Below are 10,795 nucleotides of genomic sequence, written 5' to 3' on the forward strand. Positions count from 1 at the left end.
AAACAGCTGATGAATTGCTGAAGACGGAGAAAAATAATTTATTTATCTGTAATACGTGTAATGTGTAATAAGAATAACACTTATTAGCTTTAGAAATATTATAAAATTCTTTCATACTATTTTTATCTTTATATACTTAGAAATAAATTAAAGTTTTATAAAATATTTTCCGTTTTCAACTCTACATTTTTGACGTATAAACAGCCGCAGGATATTTTGACGTTTCATTTCTAAAACAAGGTATTATGCGTCATATCTGTGATAAATAATCACAAAATATGCGACAAATTTCTCATAAAGCAAATACTTTTGATAATTTAGATGGGAATAAGATCGTGGTTTCTCATGTGACGTCACCTTTGTTACTCAAGTCAGATTGAAGGCGAGGGAACCCGGTGAAAATCTCCATGTTATCTAACAATTCCGACCATGGAGACATCTTCAATTTTTTTAATGCCACGTTTATCGTTTGGAAATTTAGAGACATTTATAAGCTTTCGCTTGGTCTACCAGGCGGTCAATTTTTATTTGTTGAAGTCACTCTGAGATAGCTTACAATTTCTGTCTCTTCTAGGTGGTTGCTGATTTCTATAGGATATGTTTTTAATTTATATTTTCATATCGTTAAGTTTGTTTAAGTTTTTTTTTTCGTTCTTATGACATTCATACTGAATAGTCTGAATGACTTATGGTAATTTCCTTGCTGAATATATAGCAATACTACTCTTTCCTATATCTTGTATGAAGGACAACTCAAATGTCAATCTGTTCGAATATGTTGCTTACTTGGAATTTTTCGATTCAATAAATAATTGTAGTTGATTAGGAGAAATTTTGCTACACAACCACCAATTTCGCTTGTATGTACTATATGATAACATTCATTGGTAGTTTGTATAATTTTGATAATTTTTATTAATCCTGTTTGTAAATACCGTTACATCAACCTGACTACACACATGTTCCCATGCCTTGAAAAGTTTGTTTCTCAATGACTATCCAAAATACTAGGTATAATTTAATCTATAATTGTTTTCTATGTTCGGTTGTAATTCCCATTCGCGGTTTTCTTCTTTATATACTTTTTGCCTTTTTCCTATTATGTTCTGTGATGTGTGGCCCTTGAAAATGTGCACGCTTGATGTCACTTGAGTTGGTCTTTTAACCTGTATCCTTGATCTACGAAACGAGATATGCATGTCTTGTTGATGCCTCAAATTCGGACGTCGAATCACACATTATTATCGAATACACTTCAAGTTTTGCTTTGCACACGAAAGTGTCATTCCTTGTCATTGTGTTGTCTCTTATCGGCAGTAAAATTCGAATGGAAATGTTTCACATTCTCGGGCCTCGATTTAAGAGTTGCAACGTTCCTCAAGTTATTTGCATCATCGTTCATACTTTCTACGATACCATTTTGCTTAATGTCATCTGGAAAATTAGATACTATAATCTTCGATGTTCTATCGCCCCTCTTTAGTAATGCTGTGTTTTGCATTTTGTTTCGTCCTTCTTTTCCCTAACTTTGTTGTCAGTTTCCTGATTTGGGAAATCAGTCGGAAAGCTCCGAACCGCTGGCTCAGCGACTTTCTTCTGATCAGCAACATACGTATGCCATGGGTCAGGTAAACTAATGACTAATGGATTCTTGGTGGACGCTTTCTCTGGTCGTTTACCGATGGCTTCATATTGATTTCATCTGTCACATTCGAAAGACAAAGTCCAAAGTAATCACATCTTTCTTTGCTTGTTGAGCCCTTCGCTACCATATATCCAAAAATAATTCTTTGTTCATCACTTTTTTTTTCTAATATTTGTGCTTTAATTATAGAACAATTGGAACAGGCGTTTACCAAAGTTCCATGAGATTTAATACCATTCGACTATCATGTTCCTTTTCATTTTCTTTTGTTAATAAAGCATTTTTCACGCCCCATATGAATTGCTTTGCATTTGTCTCATTGGCGTTTTGTGTTAATCTTTATTGAGGTCTGATAATCTTTTTATCTTCTTATCTTAATTACAAATAGTAAAATTTTTAATTCTCTCTTTTTCCTTACGTCAAGGAACTTACTTCAGACACACCCGCTCCAGCAACCATTAAAAAGAAGGAAAAAAAGTACCCAGAATAATCAAGCACTCGTTCTAACAACACTTTGCCTCTTATAAATCTAAGTTATACTGCGACTCTCACCACTGGACTTTGCTTCAATATGCGGAATGAAGATCGAAGGTCCCTTGTTCTGAGCTTCAGGTCAGTAAATGGCATTCCAAAGGTGAGAATGTGCTCTCTCGATGTTATCTCAACCGCCATTTTTTTTTAAATACGTTGGTACACTCGAAAATGTAATAGCAATGGTGATCAAAATGAAAGTGAGTGATTAACCAGAGTGTGTGAGGTGTCTGGACGATGGAAAGATGACAGGATTGTTAAAGGAGAGAAAGTGAGTTTAGAAACAGGCTGGGGTGCTTGGACTGAATGTTTTTGATATGAAAAAAAAGAAAAAAAACCTGTGGCATTCACGATGAACCTCGATACACTTTATGACAGTCAATGAGTGGTCAGTGAGTACAACAACCTAGTAAATTTGATTTGTAAAACGGACTCGGGTACTTAAAAAGGAGAGAGGAACGTATCAATGAAACATTTGTTTATTCCCAAAATACTTCACAGTAAATACTACAACAATTACAGTATTGATATAATGCCCATGTAATCACATCTATTGATCATGATCATTCACAAGACAACCTATATGTATACATAAAGAGCAACATATCAAAATGTTTTCTTTTATATCTTCATTAAAAAAAACATTTAATATAGTGCATGCAACGTATAATCAGCATAACATGAGGCCTCTCTGCTTTAGTGGAAACAAGAAACGTTTGTCATTGCAAACAACCATTTGGAAAAATATCTCTGTAGTAAGACTGTTTACTAGAGGTAAAAAATATACAAGAATGCGACACAGGGATAGATATTCCGAGATCTTCGATACTTTGTGTGGGTAATTTTTTTTTTCTTTAGGCAATGAACGCACGTCTCAGTTGAATATCAGAAAACTGATCTGGATGTAAGGATCCACTAAGTAAACTAACTCAAGCTTCGCCAGAAAGATAAACTGTGGAATAAACTTGATCTGAACAGAGGTATCACATTGCACTTGCCTATCATACACACTCTCACATATATTACAGGTATGGAGATAGGTGTTGAAATATGAGGGCTGTTAAGTACAAGTTGATTCAGCAATCTTTTCGCATTTCGTAATCAAGATTCCGCGCTTCTGTGAGGTGACGTGATGATGGAATCCTTCGCGGAGGAATGTATACTCAGCACAGCTCCGGACATTCATCCCGAAAGATCAAGGTTTTCACACGTGTTCGGGAACATAGAGACAACGTGATCGGCGCATGATCATTTATTGCAGCTGTTGCTGTGCTTGGGCTGAAGTTGGGATGTCAGGCGAGACATCCGATCTGGTTTTGATCAGGTGTTACGACCATAATATGTATGTATCTACGTGTTTGCCTGGCAGTGTATGTTTCCTATATGAAACACGATGTGTCACTCGGCACTTGGGGCCGTGTCACGAATTGCCATGAACCTCTTTTGAGTGGGTTTTATCTACTGCTGATAGGGTAAAGAGAACTTACATTAAATGCCCAAAGTGTATTTTTGTCTTTTATATTTAGAGCGTTTGTCTCCCAGTTTTCTCTTTAATATGTGACTTTGTTCCAGGATATTCGTATTTGCATTTGCCCTGTGCATTGACTCTCATAATTTTGGTTTTGTTGTATTGCCATTTATTTCTTTGTATTCATGTGGGATTCCTAATTTATCAGATGGATCTGGAAATCCCTAATGGTAGGGAATGAGGTGGTATGTACATGTCAAATTGGCTAGGACTCTATCACTGATTATTCTTGACTGGGGAGAATTATTGTGTTTAATTTTGTTTTTTTTGACTGGTGTTTAAAGATGAGTTAGTGTTGGAGAGAAGGGGATTTTGACTGGTTTAGTGCAATCCCCAGTTTTGTTTTGGTTTCGTTTTTCATATTTTCATTTACCAATTTAAATATCGGTATATCATTTTGGTTTTACTCATGGTTCAAGTAGAAGTTAGTTTCAGGACTCGACTTATTAGTTAGCTACTCAGTACCTTAACGTTTATTTAGCTTTTTATTTTATTTTATTTCATTTTATATTTGATTTTATTTTATCTTTTTACGAATAAAGTCTACTTTTACAATTCGGAATCTAATTCAGAGACCTTAGTTAGTTGTGAATTGTGTGAGAGAGAGAGAGAGAGAGAGAGAGAGCGAGAGAGAGAGAAGAGAGGAAGAGGAGAAGAGAGAGAGAGAGGTGGGGGGGGGGCCAAGCTGGTCAACGCTACCAAACTATCTTTGTTTTCATTGTAAGGAAAGTACAAACCGCCTTGAGAGAGAGAGAGAGAGAGAGAGAGAGAGAGAGAGAGAGAGAGAGTAACACATTCCGTGTGCGTGTGTGTTATCTGCTCTATTTCTTTTTCAGTACTCTTTAAGTCGTTTGGGATGGAGTTGTCCTTTTTAACCTTGGCTGCCACCAGTCCTGGAGTCCGGTACAAAATACATAATTCACTGCGACTCCTCTCTCTCTCTCTTCTCTTCTTCTCTCTCTCTCGTTCTCTCTCTCTCTCTCTCTCTACACACACACACACACACACACACACACATATATATATATATATATATATATATATATATATATATATATATATATATATATGATGTATGTATGAGGTATGTATGTATGTATGTATGTATGTATGTATGTATGTATGTATGTATTTATATATATATTGTAAGCCCGATATTGTACCATTGTAACGTCACATTTAGCTTTTGTCGTGAATCATATCTTGTTACCCATACGTACATACATGTATATGTATGTATGTATGGTTAACAAGATATGATTCACAGTAAAAGCTAAATAAGACGTTACAGTGGTACAATGCCTTGCTTACAATGAGAAATCATTTAATCAATAAAAATTTCAAACATCAGTATTAAATGCTTTAGCAAAAAGCGAATTACTTTTCGGCGGATGAGAACTACGAGCTATTGTTGTTTTTACAAACGCTTAACCAAACATTTGTAGTAATAATGAGAATAGTGGCATTTTGTGTAAATAAAGCCACTAACCCAATTGTCACTGCAAATTGACGGGCACCGAGATAGAACATCAGTTAAATAAACAGAAAAAACTAAAGATATTCAGAATGAATTTTAGTAAAGTAAAGGCAGAACAAAATTAAATCAAAACAGCGCAATTTCTATATAGTTCTGGTACCTGAAGCTGTCTGTCGTAACCAATAAATCGAGACCAGATAAAGTCTTATAACCGGCCAGACATGGCCTGCGGGTAATACTTGGATCTGTGACCCCTGTTCCGAAGGAATCCATTCTTTAATCTCATGAACTAAATTGAGTGAAATTGTTACTTTTCTGCAGCAATTCCACACAATCCAAGATTCCACTGATTTCTACGTTTGGCAAAACTTTTTCGTTTTCCTTACACCAAAGTTCGACGTAGATAATCAAGTTTCTGGACGTCAAAGTCGCAAAGTGACTGTTGTGTTAAAAGAAAAAAAAAAGTGTCAGCGATTAGTAGCAAAATATATTCAGATTTTGTTTCATATGTCAGTAGTTACTTGCAAGGTTTTGTAAAAAATAAAATTCACAGTTGAATCATTATATCTATTCTTAATCCTATTTTTGGAAATGCAGTTAACTCTAAACGAGTAAGCAACATATAACTTATTTTGGGCGTTTGTACTTAACTAATTCGAGGCCAAAGATGACTGATCTGTTATGTGATGTTGCCTAACTCTTTGCTCTGTAAGTGAATTCATTGGCTGTCTTTTTCACGCGGGATAATCAAAATGCACATGCAAATGGAATGTCAGTGACATAAAGCCACTTCCGATTTTCCAACCAATTCTTAATTTGATTTGATCTTCTTGTAGTCTCTTAGGGCACTAACACTCTGGAAAATCCACAGCAGCGAACATGCAGTGTAAAAGACGACGATCGAAGTGTCAAATATCATAATACCAGTTATTGGCCAGTACTGAGCATATACTGTGAATAAAGCGCATCGCAATGCCTCTGCAATGGGAGCCCAGCGCCAAGAATCATACATTGAGGTCACTATTCCCATGGAAGTGAGGATGAAGAACAGGAAACGAGCGACAGACCACCAGCTCTCGACCTGTCAGGAAAAGAAACCCAATTAAGTTTTTTGTATCATGGAACTGACCAAAAGCCTACTACGTATGACTGCAGTAGTTTAATTGGGGTCTAAAAACGATAGGATTCTTTCCGTTAGACCTAATTGATTTTTACTTCACCTTTAGCTGGTGACTATGATTGCAATGTATGTTGATGTAGTATTACGTTTCAATACATCACAATGATGATTATAGACTGATGGCCAATGTATTCTAGAAAATCTTACTGATACCTTATATAAACATAATATATTTGTAATACATGGTATAAACTTATAAGCATTTGAATATCATTATAGACAAAACATACTGTATTGACGGAATGAAAACTGGCAACAACGCTGAATTAGGCATTGCTCATAGTACTTTCTTTCTAGAACTGATCACGAATAACATATCCTGCGAGAGTCGGTAGGAAAAAAATTTCGAAAAAAAGAGTAAATGACAGAAATTCTTACCGCAACCTCCTTATCCGACATTTGTGAGGCGATCATTCCGATGAAAAGATGGGTAATGATGTAGTACATCTGCCATCGTGGCAGAATGGGGTTGTAGGGCTCTCTAGGAACAGGGACTGGTGCCATGTTGGCTGGATCACCGAGTCTAGGGGAACCAGGTGTCCATCCAGGTCCGTAAAAGACAGCTTTGAGGCGATCCCCCCAAGTATTCATTGCCCATACTTTCTTGAAGAGTTCGCCAAAGTAGTAAAACTGACAAGGAGAGAATTTCTTCCCAATTAGTATTAATCACATTAGACATATTTGGCATTTTCACTGTTTGCAAAAAGGTTAACTTTATAGGATAATCAAACATTAGCATTATTCTCACTTCTGAGTTTATATGTCTGTAGAACTGTTCTGCCTTCCCTTTTGGGCTTCCTAGGGTCTATGAAATTCTGCTTTTCCAACTAGTGTTGCAGCTTGGTTTATAATAATAATAATAATAATAATAATAATAATAATAATAATAATAATAATAATAATAATAATAATGTGGCGCCGTGGAGGAGTGGGTTAGGTCGTCAATGGACTTAAGTCAAGTTAAGCAACATTGGGGCTGGTCAGTCGTTGGATGGGTGACCGCTCTCCTCGGCGTTGATTCCTTGGGAAAGGATCTTTACCATAATTTCCTCAGTCTACTCAGCTGTAAATGAGTTCCTATCCCTGATGGGGTAGGGTCCAGCTATGGGTTAAATAGCAAAACTCAGCAATGATGGAAAGAAATGAAGGAATAAACGACAACGACGTAAATGGAACCTCTGGCAACAGAGAAGCTTCGTCCGGCAACCAGGTATTTAACCCAATTGAAGGGGAAGACGGTCAGGTACTTGGAGGTCATCATCCAGCCACTGATCACCACAACGACAGTAATCAACAGCCTGAGATTGGAGCTACAGAAGCAAAAAGGAAGAAATGGACAAGAGAAGAAAATAAGGAAATATGGAGATGCTACATCAGAAGCAACCCGACGGAGAGAGGATATAGAAGAAGATTGGTCAACATCTGGAATGAGAGGAATAACACCCCCAAACAGAGCAGAGGCTGGCAGACCAAGTAAGGAACATAAAGAAAAAGAACTGGCTCTCCCCAACAGAAAGAGAAGAACTAGAAAGGGAAATGTCACACGACAACGAATTACACGAAGACGAACTGATAGACGATGCCACAGAAGACGACAGGGAGGATGAAGTATCAAACAACGACACACGAAGAAACACCGACGAAGTAACAGAGAGGACGGAATGGGTAGAAAAGATTAGACAATGGATGGAGCCAGATACAGAGAGAATAAAAGCCTACAACACCAAGAAATTAGGGGAGAAAACAAGTGAGGTCAATGAAATAATGGGCATAATACACACCACCAGTATCACAGAAACAAATAACTTGACATATGCAGGAGCAAGATTAGTAGCAGAACTGATGGGGATTCGAACACCAACACCACCAGCACAACCAACCCAACAGAAACCAAAACAGCAACCTCCTTGGAAAAGGCACCTGGAAAAGCAAATCATGGTGATGAGATCTGACTTGAGTAAACTGATAGAGATGGCAGAAAGAAGGCTAAGAAGCAAGAAAACAAGGGAGGAACTCAACGAGAAATACAAAGTACAAGAGAGGGGACTAAACAACACAATAGAAGATGTAAAACAGAGGCTTAAGGCCAAAGCACATAAGATCCAACGGTACATGAACAGGAATAAGGGATACCAACAGAACAAACTATTCGGAACCAACCAGAAAAGACTATACAGCCAAATAAGAGGGGAAGACAACCACCCAGAAATTCCTGAAGCCGAACCAAGTAAGAGACTCTGGGAAAACATATGGAGCAATCCGGTATCACACAACAAACATGCAACAGGAAGTCAAGGAAGAAGAAACAGGGAGAATAAAACAAAGATTCACAGAGATCACGACAGACGCAGTCAGACACCAACTAAAGAAAATGCCAAACTGGAAAGCCCCAGGTCCCCATGAAGTCCATGGATACTGGCTCAAAAACTTCAAGGCCCTACACCCACGAATAGCAGAACAACTCCAGCATTGTATCTCAAATCACCAAGCACCCAAATGGATGACCACAGGAAGAACATCCTTAGTACAAAAAGAAATATAGCCAGTAACTACAGGCCAATCACCTGCCTACCAATAATGTGGAAGTTACTATACAATTACCTAGAGGAGACAAACACCATCCCCCACCAACAGAAAGGCTGCAGAAGGAAGTGTAGGGGCACAAAAGACCAGCTCCTGATAGACAAAATGGTAATGAAGAACAGTAGGAGAAGGAAAACCAACCTAAGCATGGCATGGATAGACTATAAGAAAGCCTTCGACATGATACCACACACATGGCTAATAGAATGCCTGAAAATATATGGGGCAGAGGAAAACACCATCAGCTTCCTCAAAAATACAATGCGCAACTGGAATACAATACTTACAAGCTCTGGAATAAGACTAGCAGAGGTTAATATCAGGAGAGGGATCTTCCAGGGCGACTCACTGTCCCCACTACTCTTCGTAGTAGCCATGATTCCCATGACAAAAGTACTACAGAAGATGGATACCGGGTACCAACTCAAGAAAAGAGGTAACAGAATCAACCATCTGATGTTCATGGACGACATCAAGCTGTATGGTAAGAGCATCAAGGAAATAGATACCCTAATCCAGACTGTAAGGATTGTATCTGGGGACATCAGGATGGAGTTTGGAATAGAAAAATGCGCCTTAGTCAACATACAAAAAGGCAAAGTAACGAGAACTGAAGGGATAAAGCTACCAGATGGGAGCAACATCAAGCACATAGATGAGACAGGATACAAATACCTGGGAATAATGGAAGGAGGGCATATAAAACACCAAGAGATGAAGGACACGATCAGGAAAGAATATATGCAGAGACTCAAGGCGATACTCAAGTCAAAACTCAACGCCGGAAATATGATAAAAGCCATAAACACATGGGCAGTGCCAGTAATCAGATACAGCGCAGGAATAGTGGAATGGACGAAGGCAGAACTCCGCAGCATAGATCAGAAAACCAGGAAACATACGACAATACACAATGCACTACACCCAAGAGCAAATACGTACAGAATATACATAACACGAAAGGAAGGAGGGAGAGGACTACTAAGTATAGAGGACTGTGTCAACATCGAAGACCCAGAAATATACAGAGACAGGAGAATGACAGACAGAACAGAGGACTGGCACAACAAACCAATGTACGGACAATACATAAGACAGACTAAAGAACTAGCCAGCGATGACAATTGGCAATGGCTACAGAGGGGAGAGCTAAAGAAGGAAACTGAAGGAATGATAACAGAGGCACAAGATCAGGCCCTAAGAACCAGATATATTCAAAGAACGATAGACGGAAATAACATCTCTCCCATATGTAGGAAGTGCAATACGAAAAATGAAACCATAAACCACATAACAAGCGAATGCCCGGCACTTGCACAGAACCAGTACAAAAAGAGGCATGATTCAGTGGCAAAAGCCCTCCACTGGAGCCTGTGCAAGACACATCAGCTACCTTGCAGTAATAAGTGGTACGAACACCAACCTGAGGGCGTGATAGAAAAAGATCAGGCAAAGATCCTCTGGGACTATGGTATCAGAACGGATAGGGTGATACGTGCAAATAGACCAGACATGACGTTGATTGACAAAGTCAAGAAGAAAGTATCACTCATTGATGTCGCAATACCATGGGACACCAGAGTTGAAGAGAAAGAGAGGGAAAAAATGGATAAGTATCAAGATCTGAAAATAGAAATAAGAAGAATATGGGACATGCCAGTGGAAATCGTACCCATAATCATAGGAGCACTAGGCACGATCCCAAGATCCCTGAAAAGGAATCTAGACTAGAGGCTGAAGTAGCTCCAGGACTCATGCAGAAGAGTGTGATCCTAGAAACGGCGCACATAGTAAGAAAAGTGATGGACTCCTAAGGAGGCAGGATGGAACCCGGAACCCCCACACTATAAA

The 10,795-nt window shown here is 38.4% G+C and overlaps 1 protein-coding gene across 6 annotated transcripts in view; it reads right to left on the reverse strand.

The window, feature by feature from the left end:
• Window positions 1-5,734: 5,734 nt before the first annotated feature.
• LOC135215601 (alkylglycerol monooxygenase-like) overlaps window positions 5,735-10,795 on the reverse strand; it is a 792,850-nt gene continuing 787,789 nt past the window's right edge. For all 6 annotated transcript variants that reach the window (XM_064250496.1, XM_064250495.1, XM_064250493.1 and 3 more), the window contains 2 exons: window positions 6,740-6,991; window positions 5,735-6,262 (listed from right to left, as the gene is read on the reverse strand). In XM_064250496.1, the coding sequence (XP_064106566.1) occupies window positions 5,993-6,262; window positions 6,740-6,991 (522 nt within the window). In that variant the 3' untranslated portion in view covers window positions 5,735-5,992. The remainder of the gene's footprint in view (window positions 6,263-6,739; window positions 6,992-10,795) is intronic.

The sequence above is a fragment of the Macrobrachium nipponense genome, chromosome 5 (genome assembly GCF_015104395.2).
Source record: "Macrobrachium nipponense isolate FS-2020 chromosome 5, ASM1510439v2, whole genome shotgun sequence".
In the NCBI taxonomy this organism is placed as follows: domain Eukaryota; kingdom Metazoa; phylum Arthropoda; class Malacostraca; order Decapoda; family Palaemonidae; genus Macrobrachium; species Macrobrachium nipponense.